This window comes from Aythya marila (assembly GCF_965140915.1).
Source record: "Aythya marila genome assembly, chromosome: 20".
Taxonomy (NCBI): domain Eukaryota; kingdom Metazoa; phylum Chordata; class Aves; order Anseriformes; family Anatidae; genus Aythya; species Aythya marila.
Window position 1 is genome coordinate 1,782,272 of NC_139061.1, and position 23,621 is coordinate 1,805,892.

Sequence of the window (23,621 nt, forward strand, 5' to 3'; positions counted from 1 at the left end):
GACCTTTGCAACAATGAAACAAGCAAGAGTTCGCTAATTTTCCCCATAGAACCATTTGGTTTTGGTTCAGCCTCATAAATGCTCAAGGATGATCTTCTGACCTGAAAGACAAGGATTTGCCTTGGAGTCTGAACCGAGTTGAAAGGAACCCATCCATTCGTGGCAAGGGGCAGCGGATCTGGCCTCAGATGGCTTATGAAGTCTGTACGTACAGAGTGTGCGGCCACGCGCAGCACCGCAGGCACGGTTACACAACTGGTGTCAGCATGAGTTAATCTGTCTAGCAGCCTACATGCAATCGCTTGTGTACTCTAAGGGTTGTTCACCTATTCTGCAATCAGACGTGACTGTTCAAATATGAACTGTATTTATAATGAGCCAGTTACTCAAGAACCACGGTCTTCAAAACACGCTATCCAGAGTGGTCTGCTTTAAGCACGTCTGATATAATCTCAGGATTTCTTTTGGTGTGGTGAAAGACGACACATACGGTGTTTCGTGATTGCTCATATTGTTTCTGAGCATGCTCTCATTTCAGCTGGATGCGAGTGTTCAGAGAACCTGGTCAGCACTATGCTCCTCATTGCTCTTTCTGAAATACTAACAGCTTCTCATTTTTCCATCCACATGACAACTCTTTCCCAGATCCCAAAGAAAAAGAAGGCTGTTTATTCATCCACCAACAATCCTCACTTCAAAACCAACACTCACTTGATTGGAGGGTAGAAACACAACACTGAACATCTGGCAATGAATTACGACTGAATTGAAGACCAAGATTGTTCCTCTGTCTTTCTTCATGAAGAAGTGAGGTGAGAACCCATGAGTTCATCCTATTTCTCCCAGTCAATTCAATAAGCCTTGTTCAGACCCCAGGAAGAGTGTCAAGAGTACCTGCAGTTGTTCAGGTACCTCATCTAGATGTGGTCAGATCCAAGGAGAAGAGAAAGAATTAAGAAGATCTTTCTAAAAGGCATCAGAAACTCAGTATCCTTGTCCATCTAGCAAAGCTAGAAGCATCTCACTGCCCTCCACAACCAAATAAACTGAGGATCAGCTCCCTTACTGACTATGTGCTCCTTGCACTACCCCAAAGCGCCAAGCAGAGCTGTTAGTTCAAGTTTCAAAGCAGCAGTGGAGTTGAGGTTGGAGATTTATAATGCTGTACCACTGGCACAGCTTCTCACCCCTCCTCTGAGACAGGTCGTGCTAAAAAAACTAAAAAACTGCCAAAGTTAGATTTTGAAAATCATTTTTCTCAGAAACACAAGCAAGGAGAGGAATGAAACCCAGTTACTACCATGGGACAGAACAAAATGGTGTCATTGTTCTACCCAGCAAAACCTAATCCCAAATTGCTTTGTGGCAAAGCAACGGAGACTGTAATGCCCATGGAGCAGTCACACCTGCTGAAATCTGCAGAGGCAGTACTTGTATGAACAGCCAACGATAAAAACCAGCAAACAGAAGTAAAACCGGGGGTATTGCTCATCTGCAATTGATTTTTATAATGCTGTTTCTTTTAACAAATGCATTTTAAGTGCTTATGGGACTAACAACCTAGTAAATGAACTAAGTATTAATTTGTGGCTTTATTACTCAGCAGACCTATTTTCATAAAGCCATTTTTCTTAGGACACAACTTGCTCTGCAGCAGCTGCTTCCTATTACAAGCCACTCAAATTACTTTGGCTCCAATTTTCAGAACTGCCCGCTAACTTGAAATAGTTGGAAACGACACCAAATTGCTGCAGGAGCTCAGCAGCACTATGCCTCATCCCTCTCCCCAGCCCTCTAATGCTAACAAAAATCAGTAAGCCACAAGCACCAGCGATGCCACGCGTCGCTCGCTGTTCCCCTCATCATGAGCAAAGCGTTGACCCAGACAGTCCAAGTCCTCCAAATCCACCTCACCTACTGCCACCGCGATGTTTTGTGGAAACCCATAAAGGAACCGTGGAGCACGGTGCTGACCCAGCCACAAGGTACCCATAGAGCGCTGGAGAAGAAGGGGGTTTGGCCCACGCTCCAAGTACTGTGAATGACTCCTGAATAGCTCTGGGCAAGCGGGGTGACACAGGGCTTGGGGAGTTCCTTTGGGCATGAACAGGATTTAGGTAGAAGGTACGTGGCCCCACAAAGGTATGGGAAAGCTGTGAGCATGCCTGAACCCAGGATTTCATGCACTGGGGGAAATCCTGCTCAAGTAAACACAGGTGCTAGCAGTCAAGTGGGGTTTGAGTCCAGAACTCTCAGACCTGGAAATTCTTCCTGGGTCCCACTTTGAATATATTAAGCTTTAAAAAAAAAAAAAAAAAAAAAAAAAGTCAAAGTCTTCAGAAATATTTTTGGGTAAGTAAAGAGGGAAAAAAAATAGCTTGTGCCTTACTCTTCTAGTATATGTAAGTCAAGGTCATTAACTCTTCTAAAAGGCACTTAAATCAAGTTTATCTACTCTTCTGTTTGCAACTTTTTAAGTATACATTTACACTGTCTTTTTTAAACAGCTTGCTGGATGCTGCCTAACACCCTTTCAGAAACACACTCTCTCTCACTACTTGAAGCATTGCTCAGCATGCTCCTGGCAGCAGCGCAGGCCAGCGCTAGTCAAATCTAGCCTGGAAAATAGTTCATGTTACACTAAATAATTTCATCAGGACGGAACGATCCCAGAGTGAAGCTGTGCTGTGGCTGGGCTGATCCAGCCTCTCTCCGCTGCCTCTGCCCAGTCCTTTGCGCCAGGTCTGGCAGCAGCAGGCTGTGAAATCATTGCCCTTTTCTTGCAGCGTTTGGTTTGCTGGTGAGGTGATGAACCCAGCTCACAGACTCCACCAAGCACCAGGGTGGCAGCAAGGTGGGGACGAGAGCAGGACCCCCTGGGGACAGCAGCCAGTGGCAGGGGCTTGAGCCCCTCTGGGCAGCATCCCCTCACTAACACAGGTGCACTTGGGTGAAATATTAAAAAAAGGAAGAAAATAAAAGTGATTCCTGAGTGACTGAAAGTCTCCAGGGTGTCACGGGATTTACCCCTGTGGCCTTCACCCAGCAAAGCACTTAAGTAAACTCTCCGTGTTAACAAGTGTTTAGGGTCAGTCATGCGATGAAGCAGGTTACTGAACTGAAGTCTAAATGAGGACAAATTAGAGTCTGTTTGTTCTGCTGCATGAAAGCAATAACGGCCTCTTCCAGCCCTCTCTGGATCTGGAGAAATGGTGGTGTCTCTTTACAGCAAGGCCCCTCCTTTACTTTTGGACCAACAAGTGCTGAGCCATGAAAAAGCTAAAAGTCACCAGTTTAAAGTATCATCCTTTGCAAGGTATTCATTGCTGCTGGAATGAACACAGTAGTTCTCACTTAGAAGCTTTATTTCAGTCTTTCTGCCTACTCAGACAAATATTATTGCACTTAAGTCACACATTTAAGGGTTTCTTCACATGCTCAGACTGTGTGTGTGTGTGTTTTTCTAAAAAAAAAAAAAAAAAAAAAAAAAAAAAAAAAGCCAGCTGAGACTTTGGAAAGCAAGGGAGAGATCTGCCTGTGGTTTTCCACATCTGTTCCCACACTCCGGAAAACAATGACTAATTCAAATAACTCTACTGACTTCTGTGGGCAGTCTGCATGATAAAATAATATCATATTTTGTGGGATCATTTTATATGGAAAAACATTTAAAATATGTCGGCACTGTGATGAAGTTGAAAGGCGTTCTTGTTTGGGGGACAGTTAAAAATGGGAAGAAAAGCGTCCATTTGCTCTGATTTTTGAAGCAACTACCAAGACTTTTACTTGAAAAAAATAAAAAGGAAAGAAAAGCACAATTCATATAGCTGTCCCTGTGAAACTCCTACTGACATCCAGAGTGTCAAGACTGATACATAACTGTAGGATGTGAGATACTTCGGAGTGCTTTTTTTTTTTTTTTTTTTTAAATTAGCAGTAGTTGGATGTAAGACAGCCTGAGCGAAATGGTGCCAAGCAAGGAGACAGCAGATCCTGCCAAAAAGCAGGTGGCAGAGGGGAATTGGTGGGCGAGTGGCACAGGGGGTGTTCGGGAAGCCCGGGCACCCCTGCGTACGGCACGCACTGCATACTGGTCTACAGGTCTTCAACAGACCTTAAAAGAGAGGCTTGCACAGCTAGAGATAACCATTTTTTTTTTTTTCCTGGTGGTAAAATGAATTTATGGCCCATTCCTTCTTTTTCCTTCAAGCCCCATGAGCACACGGTGCTCTCCGGGCAGCCGGTGCCCCACGGCTGGGGCAGCTCAACCCCTGCTGCCCACAGACGAAGCAAACCACTTTGCGCAGTTTTCTAGCTGAGTCAAGCAAATAGCAGCGTTAAATACATCGATAAATGAGATGGAGGAACCAATTAATGGTGCTTGGTGTTATCTGGACCCGTGCAGCCATTGCGTAAGTGCGCTGGGTCCACGCTGCAGGTGCAGGTGGGAGCAGCCCAGCTACGGGGACAGCTCTGCTGGGGCACACTCACATCTAAACCCCACGTCAACAGCCTCCACCTCTGCTGAAAATGACATTGCAGTGCTTTTCCAATTGAAATGCAATGTATTTGATAAGATAACAAACGCCTGGCAAAGCGCATTTAAGTTATGTATGAAAAAGAAGAGGAGGGAAAAAGTCTTGTATAAACAGCAAAACAATAGCTTTATCTAATCTCGGCGACTTACTGCTGCTTGTCTGCGTGCGTGTGTTTTACTGACAAAATAAAATAAATTGAATCAGCTCACACACGATAACATGCTCTTTCCTACCTCATACTAATTGCTTGGCTAATTGATGTTTGTTGAACTTTCTCCATTTCATTGAGTGATTAGGTACAAAGCTAACAGTTGACATCTGTAGGCGCTTAACTGGCGTCTGTAATTACTGTTAATGTTAAATAATTGTTAGTTAATTGGAGTGGTAACTGACTGAATGGAATCCAGATTGTGAAGCAAAAAGAGACCTAGTTAAATAAACATACATTTTCAGAGAAAACAACATTTTATTACAAGGGAGAGACTAACAGCAGGCCAGATATGGGAGGTCTGCAGGATGCTCCATTTATGAAATCTCATGCCAGGCTCCAGCCTGGACTCCACTCATCTGGAGGTATGTCAAGTCAAGACCCTTGTCAACAAACCACTCTTATCCTTAAGAATTTTTCCACCTTATTTTGAATTGATTACCACTGGTTATTTTGCAGCCCAGAGCTGATAAGCCTTTTTTTGAGAAAATCAAATATAGTTTAATCTGTAAAGCAAATACTTTCTCCAGAACAGACACAATTATGCATTAGTAAATATTGTCGTTTTGCTCACTGACACTGGAATCATTTGACTTTGCTAAGACCGACAGCCTTAAGAGAACTTAGAGGAATACAATCAGCACCTGAGACCAAAGGGTACTTGATACAAGTTCAAGTGGACAAGGCTTCCCAGAACAATGCTGTCAACTGCCTATTTCAGTTATTTTGGAAACACCCATGCCTGGCTCTGGCTCTTTTATGGTTTGGTTTTGCTTTGAATGATTAAATTCAAAATTATCAGTGAAGCCTTGGAAGGCTCCTGTGCTGTAAGATTGTAAATTTTCAGATTTAAGAATCTGAAAGGTTTTCGAAAAAGCTACCTCTGACCTTACCACCTCTTTGGGCATATCCCATTATCCAGGGAATTTTTCTTGCAGCTAAAATTACTATTACCTCCCCCAGCACTGGGGGTCCTGACACCCATACCCCAGCCAAAAAAGCCCTCCAGCACGTAAAGCAGAGGGTATAAGAAGTATACTGATGGGCAGGAGCCATTTGTGCACAGGAGATGCAGCCATAAGGGGAAGTTATGCAACAAATTCCTCGCTCAGATAAAGCCTTCATGACACAGAAATAACTGCCTTGCTCTTTTGTGCACTAGAACAAACGACCGTCTCAAGACATGTGTTGGCTTTTTCGTCTGCCTGACTTGGAAGTTATAGTGAAGTGATGCAACGTTTCTTCTAATCTAACTCACTGGCACAAGAAACCTGGGGTCTTCAAAACAGGAGACATTTTACAGAGCTCAGTCCCTTGCTAATGAGACACTGAACTTTCACATGGAAAATGCTGAAAAGTCATTTGAAACCCAAGAAACAACATAACCGAGAGATCCAAAGCCACCAGCAGTCTCCACTAGAAAGGCAAGGAGACACCATTGTCAAGGCATCATTTTGGGAGGGCGAGCCCATCCCCACAGCCACAAAAAAAGAAGCCTGCAGAACTGCCCCAGTGACTCAGCTGCCCCAGAGGTTCTGGCCGATGGGGGGTTCCCGCAGCCCTGGCATTGCTCCACAGCCCTAACACCAACCTCAGAAGAAACACTTCAGTGAGCAGACATAGCACGGAGGACCAAAGCACGCAGAAAGCAACCCCCAGAAAGTCAAAAGCAAAGGTGAGAATACCCAGCAGGCTGTTAGGAAGGCTCCTGCAGACCCCGGGGAAGCAGTCAGTCCTCTGGCAGTGTTCCTGCTCATCCTGCACATGTGCCATCTGTGTGCTAGGAGATCCAGTTGTATTCAAGATGAGCCAGTGTGGGGCTGGCTTACTTAGAGCGAGCTCTCCTCTACAGCCAAGGATCCCCTGTGGATTGGATCAGCAAGGAGAAGCACTTGCCAGCTTGAGCTCCCGACTTGTTTACAGAAACAGATGTTGTAGAGGATCCTCAAGAAATGATTCACCAAAGATGAGGGGAGAAAAAACAATACGCCTGTTTTTCCACGGAAGGATCTTCCTGTAGAACCACCTAAAAAGCCAGGGCTTGATCTGACCGGTATTTCAGCCACCAGTGAGGACTAGTAACCCAGACGCCTTGATCTACCTCCAGCTGAGAGTATAAATATTTCCCTGACAGCTGGTGGTGCCACAAAGCAGAAGGATTCATAAAGTTTACATGAACATCCTGTAAACAATTTGAACATAAAAAGCTGTAACAGCCCAATTGTGTTTCTGATCAAAGGCAAACTTCAATATACAGCACAAATGAAACTTCATCACTTTGGGACTCATTTCTCCCTCCAGGAAAAGCTGTTTTCCAAGGGTACGTAGGAGGGAGTTAACATAAATTAAATACACAGCAGTAGTAGGAGCTGCCTGCTTTGCATCTTCAGATGTGTCTATTTAAATTATTAACAGATAATGGAATTTAATTATGCTGGAAAGTCATGTTACAAAAATTCATGAACAGAAACCTGTATTTTGGCCAGGATTAATGGTGTTAAGGTTGATGCTCTGATGTAAGTAGAAGTTATGTTCTTTTGCAGACTCCATGACTATAAGCAGCAATCCTGAACTGGAAAGCACAGCTTGCACAAGTGGGGGAACAAAGGGGGTGCTGCAGACAGGCAATGCACTTCTCTTCCATTCCTCCTCCACAGAGCAATTATAGGTGCTCACCTCCCAACATAGACACCCAGATTTCAACAGCAATCATTTTCCTATGTAATTTTAAGCTTTGCGACATAAATTCCTGCCCAAATGATGGAGCCCAGGGCTCTGGTACATGACAAGGGACTACTCATTTCAGCAGCAGCCACAGCGATTCCTGCCCTGGGGAAAGGGCCACGTTCCTCCCAAATCCCCAGCACTGCTGCAGATGTGGCACAGCGCTGGGGACCTCAGGGAGCAGTGGCGGCAAAGAGCTGACATAGGAACCCCATGGCTCTCTCAAACATGGCACCACTCTGCTGTGACTCATACCCCAGCCCCAAGGGGCCCCAACATCCATGGGGCACTTCCCACATCTCACAGGACTCATCTTCCCCTTGAGCTCTAAGGGCAGCCAGCTCCCAAATGGATGCTGGGAGACTTCTCTTTGATGGGTTTATTCCCCCCTTCAAGGAAGGCTTAGCAGGGGGGTAATTTCCACTTTGTCCTAGATTTTTTAATTTTTACTATTTGTGAGGAAAAGGCTGGTTCACATTATACATCCATACTAATCGCATAGACCGTGAGCTTGATCTCATCGTCAGCCCTGCAGTCTACAAGCAAATGACAGAAACCTAACACACTTTAGGATTTTTACCTGCTTTGTGAATACATTACTTCTGTAATTTTCTGCTACCTCAGCTGTAAAGAATTCTGCAAAACCAGAAGTGGCAAGACATGAAGTATGTGTGAAACACAGGTAGCTGAGGGACGTCAGAGAGGCCTGGCCCTGGACGCGGAGGGATGCACACTTGTCAGTCTGCTGAGCCCTCCCAGCCTGGTCTCTCAGCCAGGAGCTTTGAAGGTTTCATCATGATTTACCCAATGCAGACGAGACCTTTCTTACAAGTGACTTTTATTGCTTTTGGCAAAAGCAGCCACGGACAACACAGGGGAAGAACTGGCTTTGAAGCAAACAGACTGAATTGCAGGGAGAGAACTTGAACTTGGAATATATCAAACTGACAGCGCCCGGGCAGTCGTCAGCCGTCTCCAGGGCAGACACTCGGAGAAGGCAAGAGCCTTGCAACAACCATGGCCACAACGAGAGCCCCTGCACCTGGCTGCAAGCAATTACTGACATTATCCCCAAACAGGGGATCTTTCTGAGGCTCTTTTCCTGATATTTAGCGGTCTGAATGCTAATCCCTTTAACAAAACTGTCCCTGATGCTTTTTCCGCCCTCTTTTCCCTTAATCTCTTTCTCCCAGTGGAGAAAAAAAAAATACCAGTCAGCCTAGTTTGGCCGCACCTGGATTTGCATTGATTCTCCCCTTGTCATTCATGTTACCAACAGGAATTAGCATATGGCTTTAAGGGGAAACTCAGGAGGAGAAAAGAAAGACGCCATTTTGATGGAAATAAGGGGCAAAGGAATAATCTACCATCAACTAAAAAGCTTATTTGTGTATGGTTTCCCAAGCAAAGCTTAGAAAAGCCTATGTTGATTTTAGGCTACACAAAGAAACCCTAATCCTTTCAAGGGAACTAAATCACCAAAAGAAAGTACCTCAGAAGAAAAGGCTCCCTGTCAAGCATGGGTATTCACAACCAAATAGATGCCACGAATCAACCTCCATAAGTAAACACAAATAAGAATGTGGGAAATGTGCTGGGTTCAAAAAGAAAACCAGAGGAAGAGGAAGAGGGGCCTACTCCTCCTCCGTCAGCCCCCAGGAGCCCCGGCCCTGGGCCCTGCCTGCAGGCCGTATCCAGTCCCTGGCCATGGCTACTCCAACCCCATGGTGGATTTTTACAGCGAATTTGCAAAATTAAGACACAGGCACACGTACTACAGAGTCACTCAAACACAAAACTCTTCCTTTTTTTTTTTTTTAATTTCTTTTTGGCTGTGACCTCTGCCTGTGGACAGGTTGGGTGGAAACCTGTAAATTCATTTAAACCAAACAGATCTATCAGATTGCCAAGTGAGATAACCAAGTTAGACCACCGAGACCATCCATCTGAATGGTACTTCCAAACGATGCTATTACATAAAAAAAGAGGAATATGGATCCATAATGCAATTAAATGTAATTATTATTCAATATGCAGCCGAAGACCTCAGAAGTGATGGTGTATCAGTGTGGGAATCCCAAACATATTGGGGTCACATAGCTGCCCCACTTAAAACCACTTCACAGAATTAAACACAAAACAACACCAGAATGACCCACCGGAATAATAAACCAAAGTCCTGGCCTGGTGGGGAACACCCAGGGCAACACTAAACAAATCCACACGTGGCCAAAAAGAGAAACCTAGATACCAAATTAATCTGTGTCTCATCCTTCTTATTCAAGACTTATTCAAGTGTTCCAAAACCCCAGTAAGTTAAAACACTGTGCGTTTACAGCTTGAAGCACACCCTATTCCTATTACTAGGCAGTTACACGCTGCCATTAAGAAGTAGGACAGTGGGGTGAAAAGCAGAGGAAAAGCTGACGCATTTTAAAGGCTTTGAATTATACTCATTGGCGCAACTCTTGTCTGGAGCCGCTCCCTCAGCCCTCCTCACAAAAACAATGCAATAAATACATGAATAAATAAATAAATACATCCCCACAGCCGACAGTCTTTCTAATAATGCTGCTTCAGGACAAGCTCTGCACAGAAGCTCACTGGCACTGATTTAGGGTAAGTTTTCCCTTAATGTACTGTTATATCATTAGCCACTCTCTCTTTAGATTGCTGTTTGGAGGAAATTAATGGGATACTGAATATTTAAATGTGGCCCTCTATATCATTTATTAACTCTACAGAAAGCACACAGCACAGCAAGCCATGGTTTATGACTATTATCCTGTGAATACTAAACGTTGGCTGGTTATTACTGTCAGCAGTGCAAATTGGCTATTCATAATTCCATGTCTATCATGTAGCTGATGAGTAACAATCAAGTTAAAACATTTTGAAAACTCTTACAGTTATTTAAATGAGCTTAAATTAAAGCCATTTGTAAAATAAACTATTCCCTAATATTGTTATTTAAATTAATTCTGACCTGGCAGGCACTGCATTATTTAAAGCCTTTATTTTATATTGCTTAAGCAAAGCAATTACCAAGCATACAGAACATGTCTGAAACCAAGAGAAACATAAAAAGCACTAACAAGCTGATTGCGACATTTCTGCAAGACAAGTTACATTTCATCTCCCATTGAAATTGCCATGAAAAGAAATGTATGGGGAAAAAATATGTTTGTGATGTGAATTGCAGTCTTACCTTTATTTGTAACAGCGTTGAACAGTTTTTCAGAGCTGGCATCAGATGCCTGAAAGACCAATAAAAAAAGAAGTTACATTTTCTGCAAGTGATACATTTCAAAAGGTACGCACTATATTTACACGCACACATATGTATACATATTTTAGAGAAACAAATCAGGTGACAAAACCAAGTGAGCTAAGAGAAGCTGCACCCTCAGAGGAAAACGTCCATAAGGTGGTGCTATTTGGCTGTGCTTCACCACCCTGCAGTGCAGATATTTATTTGGAAAGACTCTATTTAATAAAGAAAGAAATTATTTTTATTCGACGTATTAGCTGCACACAAACTGTATTTTTGTACTGTAATTATCCACTACATTCTGACATCGATTTTGCAACTGAGAAGAGCTACGATTTTGAGTCATACAACCCAATTTCAGGAATTGCGGGTTTCTAAATTACATTTTTAGGTATTTTTGGAGACCCCTACTGTGCCAACCATTTGATTTTTAGTATTTTAAAGCAGTGACGATAATTTAGGTTATTAATTTTATAACTTGATGCTATATACTCTTTGAAAGAGAAAGCCACTGTTAGCATTTAGTATAGTTTATATTTCCACACAGGATTTGTCTCCGTCAGAATAATTGATTCTTGACACCACGCTCTCTACAAACTCATAATCCATTTTATTTTTCATCAAGGCATCCTTATCTATGGGAGGTTTTTCCTCCTAATACTGCATTAGATCCTTATCTAATCCCGTGGTTTGTATGCAAGAATTACAGTTCATCTTTCTACCTATTATTTAAAAGCCATATCTTAAGTTTCACACAAAAACATTGAGCTCCTCTTTTCAAAAGCTGTAACGGCGAGAAACCAGACTAGGGAACGTAACACTGCAAATGACGATTTTACAAAGTCCCTGATTCCAAAAGCAGAAAGCATTAAGTTTATGCATCCGTGTACAGATGTGTATGCGGCACACACACAAAAATACGTATGCGTACACACAAACACACACCTAAAGCTTAAACTTATTGCATCTTTGTAGTCACAAAATGCAGAGAGCTGTTCAATTGTGAACTACATCTTGGCTACAGCTCCGTTTAGAGAAAGTCTCCTTTTTGAAAATGCACAGAAAGAATTGTGGTCAGTAACAAAATATTGCAAACGGGGAAAAAAATGCAACATTGAGGAAGATTTTAGTCTTCCAATAGAAACTGTTTTCTCACTGGTTCCAGAAAAATAATTTTAAAATATTGTATATTCAGAAAGCAGGCTGTATTTTTGGTTAAATTGAAGGAATTTCTGAATTCAAAACCAGAGAAAAACCATCCAGATGACCAACATATATTAGGTATCTCGAGTATACTAGGAACTTAGGTGTGAAACGACTGATAGATAAATAAGTAGATACAGTTCAGACTGCCTATCACCATGTAAGAGTAGACTGAAATAATTTGCTTGCCCTCAAGTTAACAACATAAAAGATTTCTATGATTAACTACTAAAAATGGCTTTATTCTTTTTTAGACTTCTAGACAGATTTTACTAGATTACTGTTGGCTTATTTAAAAGCTGAGCTGGTGTATTTCTACTCGATTAAATACCTTGTAAACACTGGATTTATTACCCAATGATGGATTTATTATCCAGTGACGAGTTTCCTTAAATTAATGAAAATATGTGAATAACGCACAAATTGAAGAGATCAAGAAGGCCATGTGCTTTAAAGAGCAGTCCAGTGCTAGTCCAACAAATTAAGAGATGCTCGGTGCTTTCATAGCCTTGCCAATCAGCCTACACTATGATTAAAAATAATAACCTTTTCCAGTGAATTTCATGTTGCTGCCTTTTTAAATGCAGCCTCACTCACAAGTCAGAACTCTCCAAACCATTCTTTCTTTTCAGAAATAAAATTCATTATGGAAAAAAAAATAGTAAAAAATGACCAACCGACCAAAAGAAACCGTTACAGTTTCAGGTATTACTTTATTACACTGTTTCAAAATTGAACAGTGTGAGGAAGCTTCCTATTTGCTTGATTTTTCCAAACATTAGAAAAAGGAGAACATTTTTTTATTTTCTAAAGAGGTTTGTTCTAACGCCAACAGTAAACCAACATTTTGCTTTTAAGCTATGTTTTTTTTGGAATTCTTTTTTGGTGCTATTGAATGGTAAGGAGCACTGTTGTGATATCTGGAAGTGGCACTTCTTGGGCATACCACGGTGCACAATACATCCTGTGCAAGCATCGCTCATGAGCAAACTGGGAGATGATTATCAGTCCAATATGCATGTAAAACAGGAATAATTTTACAAAGACAAAGCTCGCCCAAAAGTGAATCCCATTTTGAATTACTGACCACACACTACTGAATGGAACAGCAACTTGAAAAAAGCCCACTGCCTGGGTTACCATAAACATAACCACAAGCTATTTCACTAGCTTCAACCATGAGCTGGAACTTTGCCTGCCTATTTCATTACTTTTAAATTTGGATCTGAAGATGAACCAGTGATGAGGGCAATGTCCAACCGAGAGAGTAGTAAAGAACCTCTGCCAGCAGACAGGTACAGCATCAATCTCGATGCAACTACTATTTGTTCATACCTAGGCGGTCGCATCCTACAACAACGCTACAGGGGGAAAAAAGCGACGCGAACTAAAAATAAAAGAAGTCAGCACCGATGCAGAAGGATGAGACACGGCGCCTTCGCAGGGCTGACCTAAAACCTGCTCGAGGCTCCGCACGGACAGCAGCACAGTGCTGGGGCTCGGGGCTCGGCCCCCCCTTTCCGCCAGGGGAGCGGCCCCGGGGGCTCCCCCCCCCCCCCGGTGCGGGGCATCCCCAGCGCTCGCTGCCGCCAGGGATCCACCACGCCGGGGGCCGGCTCCGTGTCGCGACCCACGTCTCCATGTCGCGACCCACTCTCCCGCACCCCCCTGCGCCGCGCCCGGCTCTGCCCTGCCTGACCGGGCGCGAAGCGTTTCAGCAGCCCCGGGACTTCACGGGAAGGGGAATTAATACCAATAACCCCCCTCCAAGAGCGCTCCCCCCGTGCCACACGCATCCCCCCCCCGAAGCCCCGGATCCCGCCGCGCACCTGCCCCCGCCCCGCGGCCCCCCGGTACCGGGGCTCTGCCCACCGCCCGCTGCCCCCTGCCGCCGGGGGGGTCCCCGCGCCCCCTCCTCAGCCCGGCCCGGCCCCCCTTTACCTGCAGCCACGGGGCGAAGCGCGGTCGCCGGCCCCGGGCTCATGGCGCTGCGGGAGGGGCGCGGGCGTGCGCCGGGAAACTCCGATCCAGGGCGGCTGGCAACGTCCCGCAGCCGGACCCGAACTAATCCTGCGGAGGCCGACGGCTCGGAGGGCCGGGCCGCCCGGCGGGCATCCTCCCCGGGCAGCGCAGCCCCCCGCACGACGGCTCCCCGGGCGCGGAGGGGGCGCGGGGGGCGCGGAGCTAGCGGCGCGGCGGCGGCAGCAGGACAAAGGAGACCATGTGCGGGAACGGGCAGCGGCTCCGCGCAGCCCCGGGGCACAACCGCGGACCCCCGGCGGTGGCGGGCGGCGACTCCGGGGGTGCTGCCCGGCCCGGCCCGGCTCTGTTCGGCTCGGCCCGATCCGCTCCGCTCCGCTCCGTTCGTTCCGCCCTGCGCGCACCGCCCCGCCGCAGGGGTGCAGCTGCAGCCGGCAGCGCGTTCCCTTCTCCGGCTGCTTTATTTATTTATTTTATTATTATTATTTTTTTCTCCTCCTCCTCTCTTCTGTTTGTCGGGTTTTTTGTTTGTTTGTTTGTTTGTTTTGTCTTTAAAAAGTCATGCCCGTCCTCTCCCGGCACGAAGCGGGCTCCCGCGGGGGCACCGTCCCTCCCCGCCGTCCAGGGCTCAGCAGCGGCCGCGCTCAGGTGAATTCCATCGGGGAGAGGCAGCGGCCCGGCCCCAGCTCCTCCGGCCCCGCCGAAACACCCCGCAAAGCCTGTAAAATCCCGGGGGTGGAGGGGGCCCGCTCCGCTCCGCTCCGCGCTGCTCCGCCCGGCCGGGCCGGGGGGCTGCGGGCTGGGGGCTGCCGGCCGGACCCTCGGCGCTGCGCTCGGCTCCGCTCGGCTCCGCACTGCGCGGCGCTCCCGGAGCCGCTGCCGCCCGCCCCGCCGCCCTCCCTCCTTCCCTGCCGGCTCCTCCCTCCCCACCGCCCCGCCCCGGCCCGGCCGCGCCGCCCCGCTCCGATCGCCGGGGGCCGCGGGGGGCTCGGCGGGGGGCGCCGGAGCTGCTGGGGATGGGAGGGGGGGAACCCGGCCCCGCACGCACCCGCGGCTCCCGGCTCCTCGGAGGGGGCGGCGAGGGAAGGCAGCTGGCGAGCCGCTTGGATGTCCTAGGGGAAAATAAAAAAACAACCCCCCAAACCCAACAAGTCTTGGGGGGGGGGGGGGAAAAACAAATCCCCAAACCCAACGCAGTCGCTAACTCGGCCGAAAGCCCCCCGGTGCGCTGCAGGGGGGTGCCCGGCCCCGCTGTCAGCACCCAGCTACCGCCGGCGGGCAAGGTGCTCCTCAGCACCGCCGATTTTCCTCAAGCACCGCATGCCATCGGCAGCAGCCACCGCAGAAAGTAAAGGCGCCGGTACAGTACGTTATGACACAAGTGATTGCTCGCTGGAGCACGGCAGCCGGAGCCAAAAGATGTCTCCCATAAAGCACGCTGATGTGGAGATGAGAGGCGGTTATGCTCGTTGGCACGGTACCTCTATTTGTGATGGTTCCTGGGAAATGGAGAGGTGCTAAGATAGGCCCAGTGTGGGTTCTCAGTGTTTTCGCCGTTGGTTCCAAACCAACGCTGGGCTAGGAGTGCTAATGGAGTCAAATAGCAACGAGCTCCATTTGGGTTGGAGCTAAATCCTCCGCAGTAGGGTTCGGGGACAAACCCCACCACGCCAGTGGCTGGGAGCACAAGGTTGGCCTCACCGGAGCCAGGAGAAGCACAGTGGGCACCCGAGAGAAGCCTGGGCAGGCACACATCACATCCTCGGCCAGCTGCAAGGATTATTGCATGGTGCCTCCAAGATCTGTGCCCGAGGTGAGCTGCATTGGCCTGCAATGGTTTCTGCTGGGGCAACTGCACAGGAAGACCTGTGATGGGAATGACAACGGGGATGAATGCAGCCCCAACAGCCCCAAATTCAGGCCATGGCTGCAGACACTACGGCGCTTTCGGTGTGTGTCCCCATCAGGAGTGGGAGCACCTCAGTAAAACTGACAAACCTTCACCAGAAAATTAAAAACTCATGGCTGAATTTAGATCTTGGCTATAGTAATGGAAATGTTTTTTTCAAAGCTGTCCACCTTAGCAGGGTTATCCCTGGATTTCTATAATCTCAGCATGGACTTTGGCTGTTAACTTTACAGGTTTCTGCATCTCCTACTAGGGGTACACGGCAGCAAGTGGTCTTGTGCCATCAGTGAGGTGACTGCCATCTCTCCTCCAGAAATACAACGGATCCCACTTTCTAGAACAGACAGTGGCCAGTGGCCAGAAGGCATCGCAGTCGATCAGCTATTTCATGAGCTCAGCGAAGGAAATGGATGGCTTGAGTGCAGCTTTCAGTCTCCACCAAAAATAAATAAATGAACGCGTTTGAACAGTGTAAGTGTTCCCTGCGCAACAACCAGAGGAGCCGGGGACTGCATGGATCCAAAGACTACCGGGCAGGGAATTAAATGTGTAATGTTAAGGTGTGGCAGCTCGTCTCTTCTATGAGCTCTTTGGTCAAGACTTTCTACATCTCGGCACTGGTAAGGACTGGTCTAATTAAAGCCAAGACTCCTCACAAGACTTTAATTTATCAAATTTTGCCTGGATTAAACTACAGGCTTGTCTGTACTGGATTTTACAAACATTAACCACATGCCACACCTGAAATCTCAGCATACACAAAACTGAAATGCATTTACCTCCTCCTCTCCCTGGGGCTGTTAAGGTTTATTGGCAGGGCTGTGGGCCTCATTATGTTCATTATTTGTGTCTTAGAGATAAGTAGAGGACCTCTATTTTCCTGCTAGAACATTATACATGCATGAAATGCATTCTGTAATTCGGAATGAGAAGTTGGAGTTTAGGAATTCACCCAAAGCCAAATTAAATCAAAGGGAGAAAAAAAAAAGCAACACCACCTCCTAATGATTTCAATGGCCTTTGGATGAAGCTTCCCTCTCTCTTGACAGCAGTACTTTCCCGTGTTTTAGGATATGCCTGGATAGGTTTTTGAAATCTTCTACGTCTTATCTACGTGGGACCTTGCCAGATTTTTTTTTCATCTGTCTGTGGTCTCTGTCAGTGTCGACATTTGTTTCTGCCACAACAACAGCCAAATGAAGTGCATTGAACTTGGATCAAAAGTGATTTCAAGATCTTTCACTCTCTGAAAGAGGCTTTCAGATCCAAACATTTTATGAAAATGACCTAAAGCCGCCGAGACAGCAGGCAGGGAAGCAGACATTTGTTTCCAAGCCATGCACTAATTCCAAAGAAGAATTACCCATCTTTGGCACAGTGGTAAATGAATATTGAAATTACAGCAGATTATATTGGATTAAATTATTTATGGCAAACCTCACCTCACCTGGAAGGTTCTGCAGCTTTTTCCTGGCAATGTGAAAACTGGATATTCCAATACTTTGGTATTCTGTGAAAGGCTGGAAACATTTATGTTTCCAATAAGTTGCTAATCTTTCCAGAAGACATGATGGTGTCTGAGTTTAGAGCGTGATTGTGATACCTTATAAAGTCCTCCATCATGCTCTTAAAACACACGTGATTTTGTACATTTCTGGATAGGAGACGCAGGTTCTTTTCCACAAGAAAAGAATTTATGGAGCTATCAGCAGCTTTTTATGGCTTTGAACAGCAAGCGACGGCATCATGTCCCAACCAGAAAGTATTTAAAGTCCAATGCTTTAAAGAGGTTCAAGAAAAGGACCCGTTCTTACGAGCTACCTAAACAGCCATAACGACAAACAAAATTATGCCATAAATGCAGCAACAGATGTCAGCAAAAATAGATTGCGGTGCAGCCAGGTCGGCACTGCTCTCAGCCCCGAGGTGAGCGCCTGGCATGGCCAGCGGCTCTTGGCAGTGATGAACATGATGCTTTCCGGATAGTCCCTCTTAGCTGAGCATGCACGCTCATGCTTTCTGCTAGGGGAAGGCAGGAGAAAAGGTCGTACAGAGAGTACCTGCAGTACTTCGAAGGAAACAGAGCTATTGGGCCATATAACATCACTGGCGTGAGTTCCCAGTGTAAGTACAGCTTTTTATTTGACAAAGCAGAAAACTTTTGTGAGAGCGTATTAATGACAGTGCAACTTTTTTATTATTTTTATTTTTCTGCAGCATTTGCAAAACTAAAACACTTTGTAATCCCTTCTTTTATGCAGAACAGATTGCAGTTTTAAGCAGAGGCCCATAAACTGCAGGTTCAAAGAAACCTGAAACTGAATTAGCATAAAAGCTGGAATTCTCATTTAATAGGAACAGCAAGGCAACTGCTCTGCAGGCAGTTTTATGATTTTGGTTTCAAATGGAAACAAAGATAAAAAGTGGGGCTCAGGGAACAATAGGGCTGCTCTCTCTTCTCTGTATGGGCCTGGCCCTATAAAATACTGAGTGGCCTTCACTGTTTCCCAGGACAAAATTCAGCCCGTTTTTCACACCTAGAGCAGGTTGGATGGTTTTCTGAAGCCATTCATGTACAGAAGAGAAATCTTCCCTATCCTGTAAGTGCCAAGGCATTTCTCCACCAAGCTTTTCCAAACAACACGAGGCCTTTGAGGTGTACAACACAATCATCTTTCTTCCCTTTTGCCAACAATGAAGAGCGAGAATCCACAGACTGACTTCAAGCTATAACTTCTCGATCAGAAAATATAAGCATTTTATCTGTTCTTCCATATACCTTCCAGGGATGTGAACTCTGAGCTACTGAACAGATTCTGGAGCACTATTTAGTTGGATTTAGCTGCTAGAGACCTTGCTTGACTCGTAAGCTGCTACCTACACTCCATAGTCTAAGCAGGAACATTTGTAAGATCCTATCACAAAATAAGAGGATAAACTATAAATTCTTCCCCATCCACTAGCGCTCCTGTGAGTACACTTCATAAATGCACCACTTTTCAGCTGTGGCCATTATCTTCCCCTAATTTCTGCCGGCTAGTAGATTCTGGAACTGAAGAAGTATTTCAAATTAATTTGTCTGTCAATATCTATGTACTGAATCAACTAATAAGAGAGAAGTATTTTTCATTCTCTTCTCAGTCAGAGGAAGAGACTTTCTTATCACTGAATAAAGCATCCATTATTGTGTGCTGTAATCCCATTCTGTCTTTCAGGTCATTTTTAGCCCAGGAAATGCTGAATCAGCACCAGAAACCAATCAAGTAATTTCTTTCATTTTCTAACATTCAAGCAAAATAATGAAAATCACAGCTCATTTGATGAGGAGAATATACGACAGAAAGCTATTCTTCCAAGGATAATTTTAAAAAAGGTATGCCCAGGAAGGAAATATTGCAAAACCATGTAGCTAATGTAGGGTCTCTTTTGCTGAACAGATAAAGCCCATTTTTGACTGTCATCTCATATTTAGATAGTACATTATGAACAATAAATCTGTGCATTTAGCTGGCTTCTAAACACTGCAAAGACATTAACTTGGCAAAAGAATGACCATTACTTTGATGAATGAAACATTCACCTAAAATATTCATGTACGATATAATATCTGATAGCCCCCCCGCAAAAAAAAAAAACAAAACAAAACAAAACAAACAAAAAAAAACACTGCAGATTTAAATAACTGAGATGTGTATGAGAGAAACTGGATAACGTACATAAGAGGAGTTATTACGGCACTGTTAGAAGAACCAACAAATGAAAAAAAAAAAAGCTTGATAAATATTTTCCATAACAAAACACAATTGGTTGCAGTGGGATCCAGCTCTGTTTCTCATTAGTTATCCTTCACTTGTCAGACAAGTTCCATATTTCAGTGAAACCCGCTGAGTATTCTTTATAGTTTGCTGGGGAAAGTGGCTATACATTTAGCACGTTCCCTTTATGCTGTGTGTTTTCACAGGTCTTTCTTTAAAACACACTGTACATGCTTTTGCTTCTTTCCCTTAGGATAGTGGGTTTCGACATCCAAGGAGAGTTTAAAAGCAGGTAACAAGTCATCACTTTTGAAGCTGCGGAGCAAGTGAAGAGGTGCAATAGCCCCAGCAGCCATTATCAGTGCCTGCCAGGGTGCCACAGTATCAAGTTATATGATAAAGCACTCAGCTGACACCAGAAAAATAATCATTCTCTCTCTCCTGCACCACCCCCTTTTTCACAAGGAGGCTTTTTACACTCATTAAATGCAACCTTATCTCTGAAAGACTGCAATCCTCAGCAAATGACAAGTGTGCCTAATCTCATTTTCTGACAAGCGATTCTGACAGCACCTTCCTTTTGATTTCTAAGACACGTAGCTAGACATATATTAATCTGTCAGTCATCGCCCCTAGGAAGGAGGGAAAAAAAGGAGAGACAGAGATGAACATTTGTGAATGTGAAGGGAACAAGGCGAGAAAGGACTAAGGGTCCTTTTCTGGCTATTTTAGCCAACACGTCCGCATTTCTCCACTCCTGCTCTGCCGCGGCAGCCAAGCCTCCACTGCGCAGCTCAGCTGCACGCCTGCCTGTCTGCAAAGCGGGGCCCCGACCCCGTTTGTTTAAGGGACGAGCATGGCCCCGGGGCTGCGGACTAGGAGTTGGCCTTGGGTGTATTTTTGGGTTTTCCCTGGAGTGGAAGGCAGTTGGACTGGTAGCCCACTTCTCTGCGCTTCCGTTTTCAGCGCTGGATATAAAAGCGTTACATAAAATCCAAGTGTTATTGTCACCACGGTGCATATTTTAGTTGCAGGCATGGGACTTCCCAGTACTGGTACTATAAAACAGAGCCTTGATTCCAGATTTACAGATTGTGTAGTGTGCTGTAATAACACTTTTCTGGGGCCAAGTAATACTTGGTCGCTCCGGTCGCCGTAAGCCCCAGTTGGCCAAGGCAGCAAAGCCTGGCTGGAGCCTGGTGGCAGGCATGGGCAAAGGGATTTTTGATAAATGCATCAAGGCTGAGAGCATCAAATTCTTGTCAGGGCTTAACAATTTTGTACCAATGCTCATAGTGCTGAAAAACACAACTCTTTAGTATGACAGAGTGGTCTGCAAGGGGCAGACTGCAGAGACTTAGTGAGACCGGGCCAAGTTGCATTATGAGGCTACAAAAAGGTAGGATTTTCAGGAACTCCCAGATACAAGATCTATTGAAAACCTGGGAGCATTATGGGGCTCTGGTTGGATGTGGGAAATCAGTGCAACATTGTGCGTGGATCTGCCACTCAGCACGTGTGCAAATTAAGGGCAACTTATGGCTGACATACATTGTGAACATGTGGATGTGGGGTGGGAGGAAGCAGGCTAGTAGGTAGATACAAGGCTGCAAAGGGGTGTACGATAAGCGAGATTCTACAAATGGGACCCGAAGGAAAAAAAGAAGATTAGATGAGGTGGGAGGCAGTGTTCTTTATCTTACACAGACCTATTAGTTATGTTCCTCATAAACACGCCTTATCCCTCTTAGCATGTGAGTCATATTAATATTCCCACCCACCAAATGCTACACCGGAGTAAATTACACAGATTCACCACCCAGCAGGGCTTGCTGACCAGCTGGCATTGCAGACAGCCTGGCCTCACACCCTTCCCTTCCGCTGGATGATGTTAAAGCACGGGAGAAACTTCATCGCTCGTAATGGGATAAGGAAAAAAAAATCAAATGAAAGCAAAGCACAAAGGGGCTCAAATCCAATGCTTTAAAGCAATGCCATTTTCATAGTAATACAGTCATTAAGTACTTGTTTGATGGCACAAAAAGTAGGCCGAGATCTTTGCTAATACATTTTATTAATCAATACCTGCACGAGAAGATGGGAACAATTAAAGTTTTCCTCCTCACTCAGACAAAGCAGCAGAAAGCTTGTGATCTACTTAAGGAGCCCGCCAGTCAATGGAAAGATGAAAAGACTTCTTCAGTTTTACTTAAGAGCTGAAATGATGTTAATACTTCAAGTGTTTAGGATCTGGTTCTCAGAAAGACAGTAAATTAGCAGTGACAGGAACGCTGCCTGCCATCGCCGAGTCCCGCTCCTCACGCTTCCCCACTGATGTCGTAATAACTGGAAAACCCACAAACATATTCGTGAGTTCATTGAGCCTGAAAATAACACTGGAGATGTTTCTTTTGCCGTGCAGAACACTTTAATAACTAAGCCTAGCAGAAAGTCACATTTACTGCTGATGTGCCTTATAAGGATAAATGTAAACCTGACACTTGTATAGTTTACATTTATGCCTGCTTTTTTATTAGGAATGGATTTTCTAGCTGCATCTAATCTTCAGGATGTAGAAAAGAAGGCATAGACACATTTTTTCCTCCTGGGGAAAAAGTAGTTTGGAGAACCCAGGCAGCTCCCTGTGCAGACCTCTGGCTGGGGGAAGGCACTTCTCATCTCGCCATGGGGATTGCTGATACAGGCATCAAGCAGGAGAAGGCTGCCTGAAATCTGCCCCAAACCCAGCCCTCCTTGGGAGACTCTGGCTCTGTCCCTGCAGCAGCAACCATCATCACCCGAGGGACAACATTTCTCTCTTTTCCACCTCTCGGGATCTCCAAATACATGCCCTGGCCATCAGTCCTGCTGGGCCACAGAAAAAAGAAAAAGAAAAAAAAACTTTTGATGGGGGCTTCCTGGCAGGAGGAACAGGCTGATATTGTGGGAGCAGAGACTCCTCACAACCCAACAGGCAGGGCAATGAGGAGCAGGCAGATGCTGGGGTCACCTTCCATTCCTCAGGGGGTCTTGCTCAATACTGACTGGGACAAGTGCAGGTGGAGCCGAGAACTGAACGCTGCCTGCTTCATCCTTTATCTGCAAGAGCAGAGCGCTGCCCAGGGCATCCCAGCCTGCTGTGATGGACTGGAAAGGTCCACCCTGCACGTGCACTTATCTTACAGCATGGAAGAGAGAAAGCACAGCCACAACGCTGTGTTTAGAAGAAATATCTTCTTCATACGATCATTAACAGAAATATAAATGCAAATGACCTTTTAATTTGTATCAAGAGAACTAATCAAGCTAATGTACCGGCCAAAGGAGAAAATTTCTCCCTCGTCATCATTTTGGAAACCTTGGAAATCAGTTCATGCCATATAGTTGACCTCTTGTTGTAAATTTGTTATCTAGTTTCACTCAGTATTAAGCCTATCAGGCACCTTGCTGTCTCTAAACCACTTGTCAAAATTATAAGAGAGCCTCACTAATGCTTTCTTCAAGGTTCCCAATTCTGTGTCTCCACCTGGGATCGCACCAGTCTACTCTCAAAGCGCTGCAGAAGGTCACAGTGCTCACAACAAAAAGGTCGACAGCAAAATAAGCAGAGATGCTGCTCCATTTCAGCCTCCATCCACAAATCCAAATCTCTCAACATGTACTGACCTGGAGTCCTCCAAAAATAAAATCCTTCTAACACAAGAAACATTTTTTACTAGCTTTCAAAAAACTATTTTTCCTTCATTTAAGATTCTAACAAAACCTAACTTCTTTGTCTCTCAAACTCCCTTGATCTCTTTCACTTTTAGCTGTCACATAAAGTCAATTGCCTGCACCTCTTGGCTTGATAAAGATATGCCAAATGTACTGATGTATCTTTAATGAGGAGGTAGATAAAACTCAGTCCAACAAGGTGCTGAACACTTTGACCCTAAGCTAGCAAAGCACTTAAACATCTGCTTAACTTTAAGCAAAAAGTCGTCCTTTTGAAGCTAATGGGGCTGTTCTGGCATTTAGACTTAAGCACGTTTTT

The 23,621-nt window shown here is 45.4% G+C and overlaps 1 protein-coding gene across 7 annotated transcripts in view; it reads right to left on the reverse strand.

Moving 5' to 3' along the window:
- The window catches only part of AUTS2 (activator of transcription and developmental regulator AUTS2), a 763,436-nt gene that overhangs the window by 62,655 nt on the left and 677,160 nt on the right, over positions 1-23,621 (reverse strand). For all 7 annotated transcript variants that reach the window (XM_082776109.1, XM_082776112.1, XM_082776110.1 and 4 more), the window contains one exon: positions 10,679-10,727. In XM_082776109.1, coding sequence (XP_082632235.1) covers positions 10,679-10,727 — 49 coding nt within the window. The remainder of the gene's footprint in view (positions 1-10,678; positions 10,728-23,621) is intronic.